This window comes from Varanus komodoensis, unplaced genomic scaffold (genome assembly GCF_004798865.1).
Source record: "Varanus komodoensis strain SLA01 unplaced genomic scaffold, ASM479886v1 scaffold78, whole genome shotgun sequence".
Taxonomy (NCBI): Eukaryota; Metazoa; Chordata; class Lepidosauria; order Squamata; family Varanidae; genus Varanus; species Varanus komodoensis.
In genome coordinates, this window is record NW_025336455.1 from 27855 (window position 1) to 53105 (window position 25251).

General features: G+C 48.8%; 1 protein-coding gene across 1 annotated transcript in view; it reads left to right on the forward strand.

Moving 5' to 3' along the window:
- Nucleotides 1–25251, forward strand: part of ADGRB1 (adhesion G protein-coupled receptor B1) — a gene marked incomplete at its 5' end in the record, with an annotated part of 159600 nt that overhangs the window by 23881 nt on the left and 110468 nt on the right. The window contains 6 exons of the mRNA XM_044453219.1: nt 650–718; nt 2381–2489; nt 3896–4039; nt 6640–6715; nt 8392–8494; nt 9895–9938. Of these exons, the coding sequence (XP_044309154.1) occupies nt 650–718; nt 2381–2489; nt 3896–4039; nt 6640–6715; nt 8392–8494; nt 9895–9938 (545 nt within the window). The remainder of the gene's footprint in view (nt 1–649; nt 719–2380; nt 2490–3895; nt 4040–6639; nt 6716–8391; nt 8495–9894; nt 9939–25251) is intronic.

Below are 25251 nucleotides of genomic sequence, written 5' to 3' on the forward strand. Positions count from 1 at the left end.
TAAGAATTTGTGCAGATTTGCTGTTGTGAAACTTCACACTTCCAGAAGTGTACAACTCCCCCAAATATGCAAACCCTGGAAAGTGCATGTTTTCAATGGGGGGAAAGGACACCTTTGGTTAGTGCTTGCTAAGCTTTGCATTTTCCTATGATTAAATTGCATAATTGGTCAATACATTTTCATGAGTTAGTCCTATGGCCAGCAACACTGGTCTGGCAGTGGATTTCTCAGGTTAATCCTGCCATTTAAGCAGGAGCTTTGGTTGTTTTTTGTGTGTGTCTGCTGTAAGTGGGTGGAAGTTTGGGGCAATAGAGCAGGCCTTTCTCAGGTCTGACCCTGTGATCCTACTAGGCTTTCTGTGTGTGCCAGGGTGGTGGGTGGGCATCGTGAAGGACAGCCAGTCAACCTTCTGCCCTGGATGCAGGCCCTGGAACTGGGGTTCAGGTGTGGCTGTGTTCTGCAGCTGCAGAACACACATTTCTGGAAGCACTTGTGCACCAGCTGCCAGCAGTAACACGCTTCTCTCTGAGTGAGAAAGCAGTTGGTCAAGGGACTGGGAACGTGCTGTGCGTATGGGGAGGGAGTGAACATATACCTGTGGAGCGACCAACATGGCCTCACAGCTTCTGCTCCTCTCTTCTTGCCTTAGAATTTTGTGCAGATAATTAGCAACATATTGATGGAGGACAACCGAGACAAGTGGGAAGAGGCTCAGCTGGTATGTGAGGCAACAACCTTTGGAAATTGGGGCTCTGTGTGTGTGTGTGTGTGTGTGTGTGTGTGAGAGAGAGAGAGAGAGAGAGAGAGAGAGAGAGAGAGAGAGAGAGAGAGAGAGAGAGCACATGTGTGAGATTCTGTCTCAGATTAGAAGATTCCATATCTTTGTATCCTTTCTGAGGACAGGATGCTGAAGACAGGTGACACCCAAAAGACACACACAGGTGCCCCCTCCCCCCGTTCCTATTATACCTGCACAGTGGCACACATTTATGTACCCTTTGCGACCTCTTCTTTATAAGCATTTTCCTTTGAAGAAGGTGCCTTGTCTGGTTAGCCTCTTTCAGCTGGAAGGAGTCCAAGAGAAAGAAACAGAAACATAGAAACACTGAAACAGAGCGAGTCAGAAGGGACCTCCCGGGCCATCTAGTCTGACCCCCGGCTCCAGCTCATGACATGCCTACCCAGTCCCTTGACCAACTCCACTCATGACATGCCTACCATGTGCATGTCCAGCCTATCCTTGAACACGCTCACCAACGGGGCTTCAACCACCTCCCCTGGAAGCCCATTCGATACCCTCGGGGTCCTAACGGTCAGGAAGTGCTTCCTGGCATCCAAACTGAACCTTGGTTCCCTGAGCTTTGCTCCGTTGGAGCGTGTCCTGCCCTTCACTGCAAGAGGAAAATGGTCACAACCCACCCCTGTGTGACATCCCCTCACGTATCTGACTCAGATGGTGCAACGTGGTTTCCTGCAACAGCAGGGGGTTGGACCCAATGGCCGTCATGGCCCCTTCCAATTCTACTATTCTATGATTCTACCTGTATGTCTCCAACAGATCCCCTCAGAGTCTCCTCTTCTCCAGGCTGAAAAGACCCAGTTCCCCCAGTCTTGCCTCATATGGCTTCCCCTGCAATTCGGTCACCAACCTTGTGGCCCTACACTGCACTGACTCCAACCTGGCTGTATCCTTCCAGTAATGAGGGGCCCAAAACTGAGCACAGTACTCCAGTTGTGGGCACACCAGAGTCGTGTAGAGTGGCAGTAACACCTCTCTCGATCTACAAGCCACACTTCTGGCTATGCAGCCAAGGGTGGCATTCGCCGTCTTGACCACTGCATCACACGGCTGACTCATGCTTAGTCTGCAGTCAACCAGCACCCCGAGGTCCCTTTCACATGTGCTGCTCTTCAGCCACTTGTCACCTAACCTGTACTTATGGCACCCAACTCCGAGCTCATTGCAGGGCGCTGCTGCAGCATCCCCAGCAGGTGGCCCTCCAGCCTGCTTCAAGACTTCCAGGGAAGGGGAGCCCATGGCTGCCCGGGGTAGCCTTGTCGAGACTGTTGGTCAGAGTGCCTGGTGAGCCGTGGATTGGTGCTGCTGCAGGTGATGTGGCAGAAGGTTGCCGGTCGTGCATTCATGGGCTTCCTCTTGACTTGGCTCAGTGGGGCCAAGCATGATCATCTGCACATGCTAAAAGGGTGGGTTCTGTGGAGCTCAGTCACATCCCCAGCCTCTGACTAATTCATCCCTCCCATCTATCCTTCTGGTCCTGATTCCACTCCACAATCTATCCAGAGAGACAGAGAGAGACTGGGCAGACTTGACCCTTCTCTTATGGTCACCTGAACTAAGAACAAATCAATACTGTTGCAGATGGGACCAAATGCCAAGGAACTGTTTAGGTTGGTGGAAGACTTCATTGACGTCATTGGATTTCGGATGAAGGACTTCCAGGACTCCTATCAAGTGACCGAAAATCTGGGTGAGTAGGCAGAGCACCCCACTGCCTGGCCACCCTACCTTGAAATGTCAGCATGTGGCGGGCTGCCTCTTGCAGTTGGAGGCTCCCCTCCCCTCCCCTCTCCTGCCCATCCCCACCCCAGAAAGTAGGCCGATGGAGTGCGTAGTTGCAGCAGCAATGGCAGAATTCAGTGGGACATGGATGGTGCTCCCCCAGATCGTTTCTTCCGTGGAAGAGACGCTGAACTTGTGGCAGTGACGGGTTTGCTGGTGTTATGTTTGCATGGAATCACACAGTTGTTTTATGCTTTTTTGTCAACGACAACGAACGCACAAAATGGGGACAGGGATGGGGAAGCAGAAGTCATGCCTTGAACACAGAATATTTCATGCCCCGTCGTTCCCAGCTCAAACAACCAGGTAGCAGATCCTTGGAAACATTGTGGGGAGCTGTTGCAAGTCCATAGACCTGCGACCACGGTGCGGTTGAACGATCAGTCAATCCGCAACTTCACTCACTGCAAATCTGCTTGCCATGTTCGTACAATAGAACATGAATTATGATTCTCGTAAACCATTCCCAAGTCACAGCTGAAACAATAACAAAACTATTTATTTATTTTAAATGTGATAGCATGGCATATTGATTTGTAATAGGAATGTTTAAAATGCAGCAATGAAAAAATAATAACAGGTGTAAAACGATTTTGTAATGGCTTCCTAACACACACCAGGCAGTATTGAGCTGGATCATTCCATTAGCACAAGCGACATGGTACTTGTGCAAACTATATGCAAGAGAAGGACACCAACTGAGTTATATTTGTGCAATACTGGTTGTACAAGTATTTGTGCATTCTACTGGCACAATCCTTCATGCAGCTTGTTGCTCGTTCTACTTGTGCAAACAGTCATGTTCAAGCAAGTGCAATGTGTGCCCACACACACACACACACACACACACAATTCCTCTCTGAGTTTTTGAAATGGCTCTGTTGGGTACAGCCTTGGTCCACTTGTACACATTCAGAATGAGGCCTGCTATTTAGCGAAAACCATTGACATGAATGGTGGGTAAGTAAGGCCCATTCATCTCAATGGTCTAGGTAGGTCTTAACTACAGAGCTCCTCCCATGCCGGATTCCTGCTCCTTCCCAAGACTGTATAAGCCCTTAGCACAATAATTCCGTTTCATATCTGAGGCCCAGTTCTTCCTGATTATCCGATATCGCAGACACGGGTCCAAACGGGATGTTTCCGCTTTAGTAAGTCAATGCCCCATCCTTCTCCTGTCTGGCCATGCTGTGTCTGCCAGGGTGCACTTCTGCTCTGTCTGCTGCTACTCGTGTGCAAGGGACGCTCAGGGTGCACCGGAGCGTCAGCTTGATTTCCTTCTTCTCTCTCTCTGTCTCTCTCTCTCCGTTCAAGTTTTCAGCATCCAGAAGCTCCCGGCCAATGCAGCCAAAGACATCAGCTTCCCAATGAAAGGCTGGCGGGGCATGGTGGATTGGGCCCGCACGGCAGAGGACAAGGTCATGGTGTCCAAAAGCATTCTCTCCACTGGGGTTTCAGGTAAGGGAAGTGGGATGAGGCTTGTTCCTTGGGGAACACCACGGCTCCAAGGATGCCTTGAAGGCTGATTAGAGCCTTTGCTCTATGTTTTTACCAAACATCCCTCTTGTTAGAGACTGTTAAATTTGCTGTTGATTTGCTGGTCACGAATCCACATGGCAGTGTGGAGTAGTGGCTACAGCCCTGGAGCTGTAACCCACTCACAACTATGAGGTTCACTGAATAAGACCTGAGCTCTCATGGACTGTCAGCCTGACCTACCTCACAGGAATGTTGTGATGAGAAAATGGGCAGTAGGAGAACCATGTCTTGGACTCCTTGGAGCAATCTAGATGCAAAAAATAAAATTTACTCAGGAATATTTATTTATTTATTTATTTATGTAAACCATTTTTATGCCACCCCATTCGCAAAAAGCCTCAGGGCAGCTTACAACAATAATAAATAAACATAAATAAACAATTTATACAATTAGAGTTAAAAAACCAGAAGCATCTCGGCATATACCTAAAAATCCAATAAATACAATTCATAAATTAACAATTAAAATAACTTTTAAATAAAAAGGTCTTGGCCTGGCACCTAAAAACAAATAACGATGGCACCAGACGGACTTCTCTGGGGAGCGCATTCCATAGGTGGGGCACCACTGCAGAGAAGGCCCTCCTCTGGGTACTTTGCCTCCTAATATCATTCACGGAGGGTTCCCGGAAAAGGGCCTCTGCTGCCGATCTCAAGGGGCGGGAGGGCATATATGGACACAAATGTTCCTTTAGATAACCAGGTCCCAAGAATAGATGCATTTCTTTTTGGTTTTTGTAGCTGGTTGAGTCTCTCCTGTTAAAGCAGAGAGCATGAAAACATGGCCAGTCAGTGTGAAATGTTTGCATTCAGAGGCAGTTCAGAATTCAATCAAATTAGATATTTTTTTTAAGAAATTGAAACCTTGGAATCCAAAACATAAAAAGGAAAGAGATATTTCTGGAAGGTTCTGTGATCCATGTGGGTAGGTTCTATTCATTTCACGAGTGAGGTTCAAGAGTCTAGACAGAAGACACCCACCTTTCGCTACCTGGGCAGGTGAAAGCTAAAAGAAGGAAGTAAGAAAAAATGAATCCCGTACCAGCAGCCAAGAATAATTAAAAGCTGTCAGAATCAGGCAAAAGAGGATCTTTGTGTTGTGCTGGCAAAAGAGTATTTTACAGACTGTGTTGTCAAGAGGACACTGAAGCTTGACTGGGCTAAGCAAGATGAGGGCTCTATCAGTCTCCCAATTAACAGTTGCAAGAAGTACCAGTGGAATGCATGGGCACAATCCAACATGCATTCTACTTGGTGCCAAGCCATGGAAGTGAATGGTGAGCCCAGAACCCCTAAATTTATGGTCAGGGCCTCACTGTTGCCTGTCCCAGCCAGGGTCCCTTCTTGGCATGCAGAATATTCAGGGTAAGACTCAGTCCATCTGTAAGTATAACCCTGCTGCCTGTAACTTATTTCTAATATGCTGCCACTTTCTTCATGGATTCTCCGTATGAAACTGTTGCTTCAAAGGACGTGATCCAAAGATGCTGAATTTGCTCAACTCCCTCTTTTTTTCCTGGGACGTGAATGATTTAAGTTCCTTTTTCCAATGCTGGTTGCCACCATAGTGTGTGTGTGTGTGTGTGACAGAGGGAGGGAGAGAAATAAGATATCCTTTCCAAAAGACCAGATGATTGCCATAACTCAATACAACATGGTTGTGTTAAAAGCCAACCCTTGTAAAAAATAATCAGATGCTCTTTAGAAAACATTAGCTACAGAAGTGCAATAAAAAAAATTGGTTATCAAAGACATGTACATTTGGGGCCAAAAAAGACAATTACCAGAAAGATGTCATTAGCAGCTGCATCATTGTAACGTGTTTTCTATAGAGTTCCTTTATGGACCCTCTGCAGGGCCCTCTCTCATACTTCTGCTTTCCTACAAGAGAAGCATTCTGGGTAGGAAGTGGAAATGCGTCTCTGGGGCTTGCTGCCATCCTTCCCAGCACTGCGTTGTTCCCAGGACAAGATCGGAAGCATTTCCTACGATTATCTCCATTGGCACTTCTTGGTTTAGGCCACCAGAATGGAACTGTCCTTTGACATTTGCGCTTTGGGCAGCATAGTTTTCTGAACAAAAATGCTTACAGAAATATGTGTATTAGGGACAAAAGCACACAGAATGTGTATATTAGTGAAAGAAATGTGCAGACACGTGCAGAGCTTACCAAAAATATGTACTTTAGGCCACAGGACATACAAAAGTCCATATATGTGGTGATATGTGTACAAATTCTAGAATTATTTTTTTAACATGCAAACTGATGCAGAGGCAAGATGGAATGAACAGAAGGCTGGCAAAAGGAGAAATGGAGAGAAACGTAAATTGACAGGTTCTCTGTCCTTACCTTCAAGGAACTATTTACAATCCCACTGGGTACCCCCTTTGACTAATCACCAGCTTTAAGGCAAAGAGGACTACAGACACTGTTTCCTTTCATCTCAAGCCTTTATGTCCCATTCTTCCCTCCCTCCTGTGTTTAACATTCTGTCACTTGCCTTGTTGTTTCTGCACAGAGACGGATGACTCCGCTGTCTTCGTGGTGGGGACAGTATTGTACCGAAACCTGGGTGGGATCCTCTCCCTCCAGAGGTAAGCTTGATGCATGTATTTGCACAGGGGCTTGGAGGTGTTGGCCCCGCTGAGGGGTCCGGGGTGTCCCAGGACACTGGACAAGCTTCGTAAGCTTGTTGGTCATATTTGGAGTCCCAGATATATTTTTGGGGCAGATGGAATGGTTGATAGTCAAGCAGAAGAGCTACCATTTCATTCCTCTGGGTATTATGTGGAGGAACCGTCATGGAGGGGGCCATCAACACGCACATGGCTGCCAGGCCCAGGGCTAACGATCAGCCGAGTCACAAAGAAATAGGGCAAGGGAATAATAAACAAGTATCTGGAATAGTGTGTCCAGTTCTACACACAGAACGCACAAGAAAGAGAGAGTCCTGTTCTTCAAGGCAGCAAGAAGGTGTACTCAAAGAATAGCATAATTGGAAGGGGCCAAGATTTAAGGAAGATGCAGGAATATGGGAAAGGGTCCAGCAGAGGGCAACAAAAATGATGCAGGGTTTGGAGACATTGCCCTCTGAGGGGAGATTGAGAGAACTGGGCATGTTCAGCCTCAAGAAGAGAGGACTGAGGGGGGACATGATATCCCTGTATAAGTTCCTCAAAGGCTGCCCCAAAGAGGAGGGTCAAGATCTCTTCTTGCTGATGCCAGAATATAGGACTCAGAGTAATCCATTCAAGTTGCGACAAGCCAGATTCAGGCTGGACATCAGGAAAAGCTTCCTCACTGTCAGAGCAACACGACAGGGGAACCAGCTGCCCGGAGAGGTGGTGGGCTGTCCCACATTGGAGACATTCAAGGGGAAACTGGGCAGCCCTCCGAGTGGGGTGGTGTGACGTGGTGTCCTGCAACAGTAGGGGGCTGGACTTGATGGCCCTCATGGTCCCTTCCAACTCTACTCTTCTATGATTCTATGAAAGGCCAGGTTGCATCATCTTTCTTCTGCCCATTTTCCTTTTGAGTGCCCTTTAGGCAGACACTGCTCCTCTTTTCCCCAGTGCACTAAAAATCATCTGGAGCAAGAGAGTCCTGGGAAAAGTTGGAGAAGGATTTACCCCACACACCCTCCCACATGCTCATGTTCCCTCTTGGCTGCAAATCATACCCCGTTCTTCTCTGTTGCTTTGGGGAGTTTTGTATCAACCTGTGGCTTGGCATCCACTGAGCAAGCATTAAGTGCTTGGGACGCGACAGAAGAAGTCCCATGGCTGGCTAGAGCATGCAGGGAGCTATAGGGTGCTGCTGTTCTTCTAAATGTGCCTTGGATCTTGCCCATAATGCCCTATTGGATTGCTCAGAAATCAAGAGCTGAACACACTATTAGGGCTTGAGTTGGCCTTTGCTCCCTGCTGAGACAACATCCTGCTTTTTTGTGGCAGGAAAAAGTTCTAGTGAGCAGGACTAACCTGGAGCTAGGTTCTACGTTGATTGGGGGGTTGTCCCTGATGGCCTTTATTGGCCCCTTCCAATTATACTATTCTTTGAGTGCACCTTCTTGCTGCCTTGAAGAGCAGGACTCTCTCTTTCTTGTGCATTCTGTGTGTCGTGCTCTCTACTGTGTCAGTGTTTTTAACTGATTTGTCTTAAGGTGCATGATGTTCACTGCAAGCTGTCTTGAGCGCACCTCATGTGAAGACATGCACGTTTTCAAACCAACCCTTCCTAATCCTTTAACACCCTGCTTCCTTCTCTCCAGGAATACCACCGTGCTGAATTCTAGAGTCATCTCGGTGACTGTGAAACCTGCACCCCGGTCGCTGCTCACCCCAATGGAAATTGAGTTCTCCCATTTGTACAATGTAAGTGAACACTGCCCTGTAGCCAGACCAGAACCAGATCATCCCTTGGAAGGGACCCCAAAGCTGGGCTCCTTCTTCTCGAAAATGCACTGATAGGAAGGAGGGCACTGCACCGATCTGATACTTAAGCCTAGAGAGGAATTACTGAACAGGAATTTGAGAGACTGAGATTTGGAGTGGAGGCCTTGAGACTAGACTCAAACAATGAATGTGTTGCTTGTGCTGTGGATGTGTCTGTTTAAAATGATAAGGTTGAGGCAGAAGAAGGAGTGTGAAGGAATTTGAATCTAGCAATTGATCGATGTTTTGCTCTACGGTCCTATACACATAATAGGGATTGCCATAGGCAAGGTAGATGAATTACTCTAAAGGGCCATGAGGTCTCTAAGGAAGTTTTTTAGCAGTTTAAAAAAGTAAAACTCCAAGGAAGTAAAATAACAACTCCTCCTTTCAGTACAGGCCTCCCTTATTTTCCTGGAACATTCTGGGCCCAGTTTGGAAGTGCTTTCTGCCCTCCTTCTTATGCCATGGTTTCTGCCCATAGACCTACATGCTACTGATGTTATGGTTGCAAGCTCCAGACACTGAGGAAGAACATTGGGAACTATTTCCAGTACCTGTAAAAGTGTGTCCCTCTTATTTAAAGCTGTCTCCCTGTTGTAGGGGATAGTATAGCTATATTTTACTTAGATCCAAGTATCATTTTAAGGTGGTTGTTGCATTCCTTGAACCTTGAGGGAAAGATAACCTGGAAATTCAGGAGACAAATCCATATGGGTATTTATTTATTTATTCTAATTGTAAAGCCAACAAAGAACCGTTTTACTAGGAATAAATAACCACGTGGTCTTGCGTAGGACATGATTTCCAAGGAAAATGAATTGGACATTGCTTGAGAGGAACATCCAAGGAAAATGAATTGGACATTGCTTGAGAGGTTATTTTAGACTAGATAAAATGGAAAGCCTTCATCCAGCATTCTGGGGATGAAGCCATGGGACAAGGCCACCATTACCAGTGGGACTATGGATGTTGCTTCCTTGATTATCCTAACACGCAAGTGAATTTGTCTGCAAAACATCTGTGATAATTGAAAGCAAGTGTTTCTGTAAGACTCTTAAAATGATTTGTCTGCAATGGCCTGCCTTTAAAGTGGGGAGAAACAGGCTATGTCCTATTTAACGTCGATATCCATCTATGTCCATTGACCATGCTATTCAGGGAAAATGGGAGTCAGTATACTGGAACATCTGGGTGGTTGCAGGCTGCTCATTCCAGCTACAAGAGGGTGGATCCAAAAGCCCTCCGGCCCCTTCCAGCTTTGTCATTCTATGATTCCATGATATCTCAGTTGACGGGACCTAATTTTCTTTTCCTTTCTTCTTTTCTCCTCCTGTCAGGGGACTACAAACCAGACCTGTATCCACTGGGATGAAGCTGATGTGTAAGTACCGTGTGGTTTTTGCTTGCTCAGTAAAAATTTCTCATACAAGTTTATTGTGGATGTCATAATGGAGCAAAGGAAGGCTGGTCAGGTGTCCTTTTTTTGGTACTTTGTAGTAATCCTCTCCTTGCTGCCACTTCCTGAAGTTTCTTTTGCATTTATCTTGGGTGTAAGGATATTTGCAAAAATGGAAGGAGGGAAGGAAGGAAGAAGGGAAAGCAGGAAGGGGAGGGTCATTTCTAGGTTTCTTCCAGATTTTGGAGTGCAAGTTTTTTTTACATACTTGTTCAATTTATGCGCGCACACACACCAATACCCATCAGCAAGCTGCATAAAATGCATTCCAAACTGGGCAAAATACAAAATTAAAATGCAATACTTGACTCCATGTTACAACATCAACTGTAGAGCTACACTCCAATGCATATTCAGACAGAAAAACGGCCGCAAACTCCCAGCATGCCCCAGCTTGGCATCTGCCAAGGTCAGGGCACCAGGCTGGAAGATCATTCATCCAAGGCCTTAGCACACAGACAGCTTCATCAGGAAGCAGGTATCCCTTCAGGTACTCCCATCCTAAGCCAGGTAGGGCTCCAAAAGCAAGCACCGGCGATTTCAAGAGACCGGAATCCAGCGACCTTCTTCCAAGATGTTCCCACCAACAGACCCATCTTGTTTTATTTATGCTAGCAATTCTCCATTGTTTTGCTTTTCATTTCTGGGTCCTTTTTCAGAAAGCTTGCACATGTGTCGGCTGCTGCAGCTTGCATTTGGCAAAAATCCCCCTTCCTGGTTCCCAATCTTGGTACGCAGCTGTGCACATTAATTAAAACACCTCAAAAAGACATTTTGATGTGATCCTGCCATTCCTTTTGCACTGTTATTCAAACCCGTGTGCTGATCTAATCAAAGCGCAGAAAGGAGTCTGGATATCAGCAAGATTATTTTGAGCAGTGCTTTAACTAATGGACATCTGCGCATGCATTGCATCAGTGTGGCGCCTCCGTTATTGGGCGGGACAGAAATCAAAGAAAGAAAGAAAGAAAGAAAGAAAACAAGAAAACAAGAGTGGAAAGGCAAAGTGGAAGCTGCAGATGACTCTCCATGTGCCATTTCTCCAAAATTTTCCAAACCAAACCATGATGAAGGCAGTACAAAAATGGGGGCTTGTCTGCTTTTTCTCATATTTATGTGTACACATCTGTGTGTCGAAGCATGTTATTGATGCAACCACCCTTGGAATATTGTGTCCCATTCTGGTCACCTTACCAGATCAAAGCAAGGACTTCTTCACACAATATAGAGTTAAGCAACCGATTTGGCTGCCATGGGAAGTGGTGATGGCTGCCAGTCTGGATGGCTTCAAGGGGGGACTGGAGAGATTCATGAGAGAAGAGGTTTTCCATGGCTACTAGCCCAGCTGGCTGTGTCCCGCCTCCTTCACCGGAGATGGCCTGCCTGCATGCTCCAGGTGCCGAGCACCTGGGGGGGGGGGGGGGGTCCTTGTACCCATCCTGCTTGGGGGATCCAGTGGGCAGCTGGTTTGCAATTGTGTGTCTGGAGTGCTGGACTGGATGGGCCTGATCCAGCAGGACTTGTCTTACATTTGTATGTCCTTACTGTAATTTGCCTCGTACTATAACTCCGCTGCCGTTTACAAATTTGGTAGTCCTATTCAGAAATTATTACTTATGGCTAGACAGGCATGGGGCCAAGGAGGGGTTCTGATGCACTCCACCCCAGATAATTCATGGTACCACACCCATCATGCACCTATGGATGCCACATGGGCCCCCTCCACACATAGAATTGTACAAGCAAGGGAATCAATGTCATTTAGAATCTGGGAGACCAGAGTTCCAGGTGGCCTGAAAAGCTTTGCACATATAACAGTATGTGCGAAGTCTCTGTCCTTGCACTTGTTCACACAGTGGGTCTAGATGCCAAGAATCGTGTGGCTGATGCTCCTTCCCTGTGAAAGCAATCACTCCAATTGATACTACAAATGTCTTTATTCTATGCAGTATTACAATTACAGTCACATAGGCTAAGAAGTTGTTCTAAATATGTTCAACTAACACTGGGTTTATGAACCCTTCGGGGCGGTCCTTCTAAAGATGGGGTGCTATGGCCCCTTTCCCTGCATCACTCAATCAGTCTCAATTCTAGCTGTCCCAATCTGTGTGTGCACCCATGAGAACGAGCATCCTCGAAAGTTCCTTCCCCGTTATCTCCCACATCCTATATCGGCAACTTGTGAGACTGTTTCCCCATCAACTCCCAAATTGGCCTCTTGATGCTCCTCTGTTTTGACTTCTCCCTGAATCTCCTTATCTAGTTTATTCTCATCCCCAGCGTCTGTGCAGCTGGGGAGTACAGGTGGTTCTGCTGGCACCAGAAATAGCTGTTCATCAACACTCTGGTTCTCATGGGAAGTTTCCTCCTCTCGTGTGTGCATCCAGGACTCTTCTGAGTCCACGCACACGAAACCAAGGGACAGTGCTCGTTTTGCAAGGTACAGCAGTCTGTGCATGAATAGTGATTAGTGCTACTTTAGTTCTAAATTAATTGATTCTGAATTTGCCTAGAATTGTGGTACTGGAGAAGACTCCTGCAAGTCCCTTCGACTGCGAGGAGATCAAACCAGTCAGTCCTAGAGGCGATCAACCCTGACTGCTCTTTAGAAGGTCAGATGCTGAAAATGAAGCTCAAATACTTTGGCCACCCAATGAGAAGGAAGGACTCCCTGGAGAAGAGCCTGATTCTGGGAACAATAGATGGCAAAAGGAGGGGGCGGCAGAGGATGAGGTGGCTGGATGGGGTCACTGGGGCAGTGGGTGTGAGCTTCGATGGATTCTGGGGGATGGTGGAGGACAGGAAGGCCTGGAGGAGTGTTGTCCAGGGGGGTTGTGATGGGTCAGACGTGACTTCATGACTAGCAACAACAAATATGCATCTGCATCTGGTGACGTGAAGCAGTTATCTCTCTTCAGCAGCCTGCAAAAGTTAACTGGTTCATTTTGCTTGTGCATGCCTGATGCCAAGGGCATCAGGAGTCTCGGGTCGGCATGGCACCTCCGAAAGCTCACCTCATTGCCAGTGAGAGCATTTGGTGAGCAGTCACTGAAGCCAAACTTGACCAGGAAAAGGCAAAGCCAAGCATCAGAGGCACAGAAATTGATCTTAACCCTGAGAGTCCCATGTTCAAGGTGATGAAGTTTTAGAATAGAGTCAGTTCTCCCACCAGTTTGACAAGTATGTTCTCCTGGTTCAGAAATCATGCAAATGTGTCCCGCTTACACTCACACATGCAAACACAAGCAGGAGTGAGGAGGAGGTGTGGGGAAACAACTCCAAATTTCCAAATGTGTGGTCAATTTAGAAAAATGTACACTGTTTAAAAAGTGCCTTTTGAAAGGCACATTTCTTCCTTTTTTCTTTGTTTGAAAGACATGTGTATTGTCATGCTTCAGTCTTAGGGGGAAAGTGAACTTCTGAAAAGAGACACAGAGCCTCCCATTCTCAGTTGAAATGCACACTTTTCTATACCAGAGAGCTCCAGCTGTTGTGCAGTGTAGGAATTAAATAAAGATATTTTTTCCTCCCTCCGCGTACAAAGGTTGAATGAAATGGCTATTGAATCTGACTTCCACTGAATCGTTCTTATTTGGCAGTAATGGTCTTAGAATGACCTCCTTTTACTCTGCCTCATGCAGGAGGTTAGCTTAGATAGAATGGGGAGCTTTGGGTTCTTGGAAGCTCCTGACAAGGTGAGCCAGCGAGTCCTGGGAGCTGAAGGCCCAAACATCTGCCGACCCCTGGCTCAGCGCATCTTGCAGGCATCCTCCTTCCCGGTCCTCAGAGGTTGCTGTGGGCAGGGTGGAAGTTTAAGCAGCTTTGTGGCCAGGGGCTATGGGGTAGCTGAACATGCACTGAGCAACACCCACCTTGCTCATGTGCTCTTGCATCTGTCATGTATTTAATGCAGCCCACCATAAACTCCCTCAAAAGTGATTTAAGCCAGCAGATCATGAACCTCAGGAGTTTCTCTAGGACATCTGATCTTGTTTGCGTATTTGTGTGTTTGTGTCTCCCCCCTCCCCCCAAGAAAGCATCATCTCTGCAAATTGGAGTTATCGTGTCGCATGATGTTTCTCTCTCTTCATGGGATGGAAAATAATAATCTCGCATCCATCATGTGCTGATTTGCATTTAGATAGCTATTTAAGCTGCATGGTTAATAATGGCTCTTTGATTTAATAAATCCAGCCTGGGTGACTGCACACTGCTGGGGAGGTCTGGACCTTCCCTCGCGTCCCACCTTCTCCGTCTGACTTGGACAAGCTGCGGAGCCAGTCTGTGTTTGTGTCTGATGGGCTTTGCAGCAGCTGGCGAAAGGGAAAGCTGCATTCCTGCCATGCTTTGAGTTCTGCTGGTATATTTCCAGAGGCATTCAGAGAAGCGATTATTAACTGTTCAGCAGCACAGTCTGAGCGAATAACTTGGCAGGGGCATCCCGCCCCCCCTTCCCCCTTAGGGCTGGAAGCAGAACGGTTCACACTGGTTTTCTCTGGATCGTAGCAGAGCTCTGTTGGGGAAGCGGTGTGTAGGAAGTGCTGCTTGACATGAGGATGCCAAGGCTTGTTCCCATCACTTCGGGCAAATGGCCCAGGGGCCTGGTTTTAGGACCAGAATGTGGAATGGCGCACCTCCCCATCAGCGCCCTTGTGGGGAATGCCTCCCAGATGGCCACCATGGAGGCTGGGCGGGGGGCTTTCCCCCAGCATCGGGACCCTCTCCCACGAGGCCTACGTGGCCCCACCATACTAATCTTACCAGTGATGCTTTAAGACTTTCGTCGGTCCCCGGGCATTCAGTGCCACGTGCAAGGCTGTTTACGCATCAGTTGAATTGTTCGCACTTGTCGCCAGTATTTGAGCCCTGTTCTGGTATACTTGTGGTAGCTTGATGGGAATAGTTGTAACTTTTTAAAGGTGTGTTTTTTGTTTTTTTGCAATTGGACTTGTGTTGCCGCCCCCTCCCCTCATCCCATGTTCGTATAGGCATCCTTCTGTGGTTTTGACCTTCCTGAGAACATATGGCATGCGCAACTCCTTTTAATGCTAGGAGAAATATTGCTTTTGCACCTTGGGGCAAAAGAAAGAAGTGTAAACTAGCCAACTCCCTGAGGATGTGATGATGGCTAAGACTGGTAAACAGAACATTGAGGAGCAGTGTGGGGTGGTGGTGAAGAGCTCAGGGATCGGACTCAGGCGACTCGGGTTCCAGTCCCTCCTCGGGAACATAGCCAACCAGGTGACTTGGGGCCAGTCACAGACTCTCAGTCTGACCTAACTCCCACAGTTGGTTGTGGGGGAAAGGATGAGAGTCTTGGGAGGATGGTGTAAGGCAGAGTTCATAAGGGGGGAAATGGAATATAAATCTAATAAATAAATAAGCATTATCTTGCAACTGATCATTTCAGAATTCACTTCTCTAGACCAGAAGTGTTGATCCACCTACAGTCCGACGGCCAAACTTTTGGCGGTTGGACTGTAGGTGGATCAACTAAAAGAAAGGCTGGCTGGGTCCCAATGTACCAGGAAGAACAACAATGCCAGGGTGTTTTAGCTGAAAAGCTAACAGGCAGTAACTAAGCCTTAGGGGAGGCTTTCTAACTGTTCAGAGTGGAGGAAGTTATACAGAAGCTGGGGAAGCATCCTACAGCCGGTTGCTGGGTAAAGGGTTTGGAGCCAGGATAACAGGGCATGGCCATCTGGGGGATCCCAGGGAGCTGCATTCGGCCACTGGCCTGTGGCCACACACCCCACTGCTCAAGGGAAGGCAAACATTTGAAACAGGAATCGACAAATCCTTGGACACAGCAAGGTGAGGCACTGCACCTGGACATGTTCTTCAGCATCCGCAGCCACGTGTGGAAGGAGAAGGATAATGTCATGTCACAACATCCTTGCAGTGCTCACAGGCCCTTTCAGAGGAGGTGTGGATGGATGGATGAATGGATGGATGGATGGATAATGTAGGCTGGGATAAACCCTCTTGCTCCTTCCCACCCAGGACTGGTGACATGAATACTCATTTTGCTGAGTTGCCTTGGAAGGAGAGGTAAAGAATTAACTTACCAGCAGCCCCAAATCTCCATTTCTTTGGGCTGAGCATGTCCCACTACCCTCTTTGTCCCCTTCCTGTCAACCTGTGCTTAATCCAGCCATGGCACAGGCAGTGTTTTGATCGAGAAGGACGTGGGCCTGCCATGGAAGCACAGCCGTGCTCTCGTCTTGCGTGTGCGAACTCTGAACCGAACACAGATCAGCGTCCTCACATTTTCCTCCTTTCCGGATGTTGGCAAGCCACCCCGTTCCTTCCCTTCCCTGAACACCTAACAATGGCCAGGCGAGCTGGCTGGCCTGCATGATTCAAAGCACCGGCATGGCTCACATCTTGACGGAGCAAGCGCTGCGGTGCCAGAACTCTCTCTTCAGAGGGGAGGAGCGGGCGGGGGACAAAGAGGCCCCTTTCACTCTGCTAACCATCTGCACCCTGGCCCTGGTCCCAGGGAGCTTCTGCATCTTTCCTGATCGCCCCCTTTCCCCCCACACCACTTGTCCATCTCTCCTTTCAGTAGAGGAAACATCTTTGTTCTTTGCCTGAGGACTGGGAGATGCTCAATTTGCAAGCTCCTGTGCATCTCCTCTTGCATGCCAGCTAGAAAGCCTCATTCGGAGTTTCCAGGCTTCCGAGTTGCATGTGTCTGCGGCTCGGTCCTTCAAGTCAGTCAGCTCTTCTGACAGGGATAGGGGGGTTGTGTGGGGGAAGAGGGAGAGAGAGAAAGAGAAAGAATTATGCCCCTGGCGAATCTGAGGGAGGGAATGAATTAATTCCTGTAATTAAACTGGATCGGTCTGCAGATCCTCTAGCAAGATGATGCTTCCTCCCTGAAGGAGGAGCGAAGTGGTGAGGAGGGGTTTGTCAGCCCCCTAAGCAGGCCTCAGATGAGCTGGCGGGTCCCTCATTAGCAGTGCCTTCCCCCTCCTCCTAGCATTAGGGGGCTGAATGGATCATGGTGGCTCTGAAAATTTCTGGGCAAACGGTTTGAGTGCCTCTGTTCCTGGAACATGCATAACCTCTGGGGAAACCCATCTGTTGAGGAGCTCCTGATGGGCTGCTTATCCCGTATGTTGTGGCAGTCGTAGGGTTCCAGGGACTGGTCTGCAGGATCTTACAGATCACGTGTAGGAAGCGCCTTCCCTTCTCTTTCATACACACATGGAGGCATGCGTAGCCCGTATGTCTGCATGCAATCAGCATGCCTGAACCTTGCACGCATGTGCTCTCTGTGTGCGTTTTCACACAGTAGGTTGGTCAGTTAGTCATGTTTGAAGCCTGTCTTTTGCCTTCCTAGAAAGAATTCAAGGCAACTTCCATCGTTTTCCTCTCGCCATTTCATTCTCACAACCTAGATTGGGCTGAGAGTCTGGGACTGGCCCAGAGTCGCCCAGTGGGCTCCATGGCCAAGTGGGTCTTGAACCCGGATCACCTGAGTCCCAGTCCTGTGCTCTTAACCACTGCACCGCACTGGCGTGAGATGTTTTCCCTGGTGGAGACCCCGCTGGAAAGTTGCACATCCCATCGTACAGCGAGGGTGGACACCAAGATCTCTTCCCCTGTGAATCTTCTTCAGGAGGGGCTTGATTTACACATGATAGAATTCCTCGCCTCTCACATGTGCCCAGAGGAAATTTTGGAAAGGAGAGGCAGGGCATGGATGGGGGGCTGGGTCCGTGCTAGGTCCTCCCCTTCTCCAGGGCAAGAAGCTCACCCCCTGCTTAATTCCGGAATTCATTGTCGCCAGTGAGGGCTGCTTGGAATGTGCTGAGAATCACTAATGCACTGGGAGCCATTCTCAGCGTGACCGACTCAGCACGGAAGAGTCACTCAGCGCAGGCAGAAATGGGAATGGGCCGATTTACTTGGCTTAGCTCTCAGAGATTCCAGGGTCTGCTTGGAACTGAAGTTAGCACGGAGGGGGGTTAGGGAGCGCATGCAGAGTGCGAGCAGGGAATCGCTGAGAACTCTGCTCCGTTGCTTTTTGATAAGAGCTTTGCAGCACGTGCCCATTTCTTCAGCTGTGAAAACCTGGGAGAAAGACGTTCTGTTGGGAGAGAGCTTCCCCGTTTCTCATTTTCAGAACCATAGAATGCTTTTTGGCAAAGGTTCTTTGTTTCTAGTGAACATGCAGCAAAGCATAACCAGCAAAGAGAGAGTCTCTGAGCGTGCAACAGAGACTTGTTGAGCCTAAACTAGAAACAACTTCCAAGAAGCCTTCCTTCGGGCAACCCTAACCCCAAACCCTGGGAGGACCCTTCCGGAACTGGGCCAGTCTCCAAACAGTACACAACCCTCTAGCGGGTCAGCCCTTCTCCCACACTTGTCATGGGATCGGGGATCCTTCCTGGCCCCTCCATCTCCATGCTCATGCCCTCTCACAGCACTTGCAGACGCTCGGGTTCTGCCTGAACACCCAGAAACAGCAGCCTTGAGATAAGCCCTCCCTCCTCCACCATCTCCATATCTGGAGACCCCGTTTCCCAGGCCTCGCCCTCCCCGTCCGAAGAGTCCGTGTCACTCTGGCCCCGAGACGCGTGCCAAGGACAACTGCCTCTTTCATTCCCTGCAAGTCCCCGCAGACAGGTCTCCCTGGGCAGGCGGCATCAAGTGCTCAGCTCCTATAAGTCTGGTATTGAATTGCTGTCTATTCAGCCATGTATGTGGGTTGCAGCCTCTCCTTGTATTCTGTCTGGCTCCTCATCTTGATGAGCGGGGTGGCAGGCCAGTACAAGGTCATCCTCCTCAAGCCAGGAACAGTTGTAACTATTGAATTTGGCCACTGCAGATGGGTGAGATGATCAGCTGGTTTGATGGGCAAACTAGGGTCTCCCGGGGCCATTTTCACTCACCCCCAAGCCCAGTTGGCTCTACCCCAGTGGCGACTGCTCTGCCCAGATCAGCTACTGGCCAAAAAACATTAATTTGCCACTGAGCCTTTGTGGCAAGTCACTGTGGGTGACCAAGGTGCGGCTTTTGCAGTGGGAGGGCTTGGCAGGGGCCTGCAAGGGGCCTGTTGCCCACCCTGAAATATGGAATGATTATTACCCTTACGATTTAAAAGAATGTAACCCGATTTGTGCACAGTCCTCCTCAAATTAATGGAAGGCCACTTTTAAAAACTAAAGGTCTGCGACGGCTGGTCTCAAGCTCAAAGGGGTGGGAGGCAGTCTAATCATCCCCAGTTGCGGAGCTGGTACCAGACAGGCCCTGTCTCATGAACCCACTAAGCTAGACTCTCGGGGAAGGGGGTGCAGCAGGCCCTCCGAGCATCTCCAGATATGGGCAGGCTTACACTGGAGAAGGCGGCTTTGCAGACATCCTGCTTACAGTGGGTTCAGGCTGTACAGGGCAAACCTAGAGCCCGGAATTTGACGTGAACAAATCGGAATTGCATGCAGGTCGTTCCATTGGTTACGGTGCGTGGACTCCAAAGTACAAGCCTGACAATGGTCCAGCCAGAGTGTTTTGCACTGGCATTAGCGTCCAGATGTTATGTGTAAGTGTGTGCATATGTGTCTATGTATTTCTTACACACACACACACACACAGACAACCCCATGGAGGTTGCATTGCAGGGGTCTCCACAAGATATATTTAAGGCTTGAGTCCCTTTGACAATGATTCCCCAGGGCAGTGCACCAATTGCAACAATAACTGAACAAATCAATATTTAGCTCAGTTACTACTATAATTAGGAGCTAACAAGAACTGCCGAGTCTCTTGGTAATCATTGAGCTAAACCAGAACTAGCCTTATATACTTGTAGCTTTATTTGGAAGCTGTGAAGTTTCATAACTCTCCACAGGGCTGGGCAGCTGCCCTGCAGGGAACCTGAGCTTCCGGGCAGTATAAAAAAGGGGAAAAAAAACGAATAAATGACATTATTTGCCCAATCAGTGATTTATGCAAATTGAGGATTTTGGTTTTTTTGTTTCTGAGGAAATGGGGCTCGGATCTTTAAATATTCATCAATGGGTTTGCAGTGTTGTTGTTGTTATTTATTAAATTTCTATCCTTCCGTTTAGTCAAGGTGACTCTTTAATCAGGTTAAAAGCATATAATATAACAACAACAATACACACAATTAAAACAATCATGTTAACTGGGCATATATACTACAGCAGTAAAATAACAATGGTAAAACACAGAAAAATAGAGAAAAACCACACAATAAAACCACACAATAACCTCAGTTTATTTAAACCAAAGGCAAAGGAACAGTAGCATTAAAATACAATGAATACCATAAAATCTCTTTAAATTGCTTTAACTATAAAAATATCAGGGGAATTAAATGGTCTTCACCTGGTGCCAAAAGAAGAAAAGAGAAGGCAGCAGGCAAACCTCTTTGGGAAGCTGGCTCCAAAGTTGGGGGCCCACTACCAAAAAGGCCCTTCTCTTGGTAGCCGCCCTCTTTGCTTCCTGCAGAGGGGGCTCTTTGAGAAGGACCTCGGAGGATGATCTTCAGGTCACACTGAATTTGCAAGCCTGCTGCATTGCCCTGTACACTGCATAGTCCATTGGAAAATATCCTGTTACGTTCCCAAAGAACTTGTCTCTTAATTTTGTCGAGTTTGTCATCAGTGCTATGATTTTCCATTGGGGTTAATTTTCCATTGATTTGTATGCAACAAATGCACACATTTTAATGATTATTTTCAATCCAATTACCATGATTTCTATCAAGGGGGTTGTGTTTTATTAGTATCTCCCCCATCAATCTTTCTACCAAAATTATGTTTACAATACCTGGCTTCTTACGATTATGCATTTTTCCTGACAAATCCCCCTTTTCCGTTCTTTTTCTTTTTTAGTATTCGCTTGTGTGTGATTATACTGCTTGGAAGGCCTTTTCTTTTTATCAACAAATTAGGTTGCAGCTTGTGTCAGATCATTCCCATGAAAGTTCAGATCTGCACATGTTGCAAATGTTTTGAGCTCTGCTCTGCAATTTGTACAGATACCCTGAGCTTAAAAAAAAAGCTTGCACAAATAATGACTGGTTTTAAAAATGGAATTCTCCGTGTTGTCGTGTCTCATGTCAGACCAAGTCAGCATCAGGATGGGGGAAGCGAGATGGAATCCAGAGGGATGTTGGGAACATCCACCAGATGTTCATCCCCACCCCACCCCCCACTCAAACAAATCACTCCCGCATTGCCCTGTGCCCTACATACATTTGGGATAGAAAAGAGGGAGACACTGCGTAAAAATGGCACTCACATCCAGCATCTCCAGCAAGTGCTCGGGAAGGGTCTTCCCATGTGACAAACAGGCAAAGAGAGGCTTTTCTGGATCTTTTCATCCCTTCTGAGCTGAAGAAGTGAGCAGAGCAAGCATGGGCAGAAGACCGATCTCCAGGTGCCTGGACCTCAGCTCCCAGAAGGCCCTGCCAGCATGGCCAATGGCCAGGAACGCTGGGAGCTGGACCCTTGGCTGTCTTCTGCTGGCCCACCCTTGCAGGGCAGAACTCCCGATCTGCCTTAATGATCAAAGGCCAGCAGGGGATCAGGTCCCAGGGACTGCTAAGCACCTGAGCAAGGTAGGCAGGCAAGTGGCCCTCAGAAAGGAAAGGAAAGAAAACGACAGGTAGGTAAGCCTGAGCTAAATAACTCAGTAACCTAGGAAGATGGACAGCTCCAGCAACGTTATGGTAAGGAAGTCATGATATTTGTCCTCCTCCGCCATAGCACTCAAACACAAAGCGGTCGTCCTACGAAGCTGCTGGGCGGTGGGTTCAAGGCAGGTCAACGGAAGGGCTTCTTCACACAGCCTGTGTTTGTGAATCATGAAACACAGCTGTGTTTTGAGCAGTGGAATTTGCCGCCTCGGGAAGCGGTGATGGCTCCCAGTCTGGATGGCTTTAAAGAGGGACTGGGCAGACTGAGAAGGGAGGAGACAACCGGCCTTCCTGGCTATGTGCTGCCCCGTGCCAGAGGCGGCCTGCCTGCATAGCCCGGGTGCCGAGGAACTGGGCAGGAGGAGGCCCCGCACCTCCTGGTTGCAGCTGGCCTGCCTCTGCGGGTCTGGGTTGCTGGCCTGGCTGGAGCTCGGGTCTGACCCAGCGGGGCTGCCATACGTCCTTCCGTCAGCGCAGGTTGAAAGAGCTGCACTGGCCATCTTTGATTCCCAGGACCAACCGCCTCGGTGCGGCGTCTCAACTTGGCAAAAGGCCCAGTGGGACCGCGGCAAGGGGGGGCACCTGCGTGGGCTTCCACTCCGTGCCCATCGTGCTTGACGAAGATGGGACTCATCACCCTGTGCCGAGGCAGGCCTTCCTTAATTTTCCTTCCCTGGGGCAGCTCCCAGCGAGCGAGCGTGAGGAGGGGCCGGCTGAGAGGACGATCGCCTCCTCCCGGGTCTGGTGAGCTTCTCAGCTGACTGGCAAAGTGGATTAGAGCGCAGCGCTGTGCATGAGGAGGAGATGACAGCTGGATCCGTCTTGGCAGCTTCCTGGGTCCAGGGGTGCGGGGAGCTGTCGCACCCCTGGCCCACCGCTGCGGAGATGTGATGGAGGGCACGACAGGCCGCGTCGGCGCCCAGCTCTTGGCTGGGGATGGGGAAGCCTGTGTGTGCTTGTGTGTGGTGCTGAAAGGACAGCTCCGCCGTGCCTGGTTTTTAAATAAACAATTTATTTGAATTTTACGTGACCTTAGGCCAGCCCCTGAAAGCAAGGGGAAAAGTCCCATTGCCAAGCCAGAAGCCCTCTCCAGGGCTCAGCAATGCGATGGCTTTCCTACGTATCGGAAGGTGTCCTTCGTGATTTCAAAATCCTCGCATCCAGGAAGGGGGGACCGACTTGGCTGAGTGTGTTCAGTCTGCATTCTGTGGATTTCCTTCATTTGAGGCCCACTCCCTGACAGAATCGGATCTTGAGCAAACGTATTTGTGTTCACTTGTGCAAATTTGCACTTCCAGGAATGAGAACATCCCCCTCCAGTGCAGTTTCACACATTGTCCTGAAACAGAGAGACAGAAAAGTGACGTAGAGCTGCGTTGTTAAATAGCAGGCAGGGCAAGAGCAACCCCGAAGGAAACCCACCCAGAGAATCCAAGGGGCCCAGCGATATCCTTCCAGCATCACCTTCTCAAGTCAACCATCCAAGAAGGGGAAATGCAAGGAGCCCCATTCCCAGCTGAGACAGCCACCCCAGAAGGATATCGTGGTAATGGCATTAAAAGCCACCAAGACACCCACAGGACCAGATTCTCCTGGTCCCCCTCCCAACATAGGGCATCACACAGCATGAGCAAAACCATTTCTGGGCCAAAACCTGGCCTGAACCCTGATTGAAATGGATGCAGATAATCCATCTCAGCCAAGAATGCCTGGAGCTGGTTGGCCTTGGCTGCTACCCTCTGAAGAAATTTCCCCAGGAAAGGAACATTTGCTAAAGCTGCTAAGACCTTCCAGGTCCAGAGAGGGCTTCCTCAGGAGTGGTCTCACTGCTACCTCTCTTTTGGGTGGCATGGACCACTCTGTCTCGCAAGGAGGTATTCAGCACCCACCCACCCCCCTGAAGCCCAGAAACTGGTCCCTCCCTGCTAGTTTGGACAAGCCAGTCCGGAGGCGGTGGCACAATCTGTTCGAGCGTGTTGCCAGCACCCATGAGCTGTACTCACCGAAACTCGTCCAAGAAAACTGGGCCAGGGTTTGCTGAGGGTGCAACGCTTGACGAAGTTCTGTGCTCATCCATCAGGCTCAGTTTCAGGCACTCCTGCTAACAGCAGCAGCTTTGCAAGAAATTGGGCAAGCAGCAATTTCTGAGATCCTTCCGCTGCAAGAAATGCATGGATTGCGGCTCGTTCCTTCAGTGTGCACCATGCTGCATGCCCTCCGTGGGCAGTCTCCTATGAGGAGGCCACCAAATAATGCCCTTGAGGTTCTCATTTTCCACCCTAGTTCCGTGTCTTTTAGTTCTGTTTGTGTTGCTTATTTCCATGCAGAAATTGCTTCATATTTGATGCACAATTATCAAATGTGCACCTTTCGTATGCAGGCAGCTATTTATTAATTGGTGTTTGTTGTTGTTAGTCGCAAAGTCATGTCCGAAACATTGCAACCCCATGGACAACATTCCTCCAGGCCTTCCTGTCCTCTACCACCTCCCAGAGTCCACTTAAACTCAGGTTTGTTTTAAAATGTATGCATAGGGACATAGAGACACAGAAACAGAGTGAGTCAGAAGGGGTCTCCCAAGCCATCTAGTCTGACCCTTGGCTCCAGCAAGCTCTGCGCATGACATGCCTATCATGTGCATGTCCAGCCTATTCTTGAACACCCTCACTGATGGGGCTTCAACCACCTCTTGTGGAAGCCCATTCCATACCCTCGGGGACCTAACTGTCAGGAAGTACTTCCTGGCATCCACCCTACATCTTGGTTCCCTGAGCTTTGCTCCATTGGGATGTGTCCTGCCTGCCTCTGCAGGGGAGAACAGGTCTCTACCCACCTCCATGTGACACCCCCTCACATACCTGTATGTCGCCAACATATCCCCTCTGAGTCTCCTCTTCTCCAGGCTGAAGAGACCCAGTTCCCTCAGTCTCGCCTCATATGGCATCCCCTGCAAACCGGCCACCATCCTAGTGGCCCTTCGCTGCACCGATTCCAACCTGGCTATAGCCCTCTTGCAATGAGGGGCCCAGACCAAAGGCCTTTTAGTCCAGCATTCTGGCCACACTGCAACTCACCAGCTGCCTGTGGGAAGTGCCTGAGTAGAACATCAATGCCAAAGCACCGTCCCACTCATGCTCCAACCTGGTGCTTACAACCACGTTGCTTCTGGTGCTGAAATCTGTTGACTAACCGCCTTCACTCGCTGAGTCCTCCATGAAGTCGTGCAGGCAAGCAGGAGCCTTTCTACTGTCTCACAGAATGAATCACAAGCTCAGGAATGAATGGACTTTTGGTTGCAAAATATGTTCAGGCCCATGTAGGAGTTACAGGCTGGGTGAACCTCCCTGGCATGTATCAGTCACCCCTGCCAAGTCACCCAAGGCCTAGCATAAACTGCAGAGTTACAGCTTTGCAGCATGTACAGAAGTGCCTGAATTAGTCTTCCTTGTGTGGTGCCCATTTTTTCCATGAAGCATGGGGAGGACCTGCAATGATGCCATTCCATAAGGCAGCTTCACACCAGCATCTCTTCCTTCTATCGGATAAGGAAGACAGGAAAGGTGT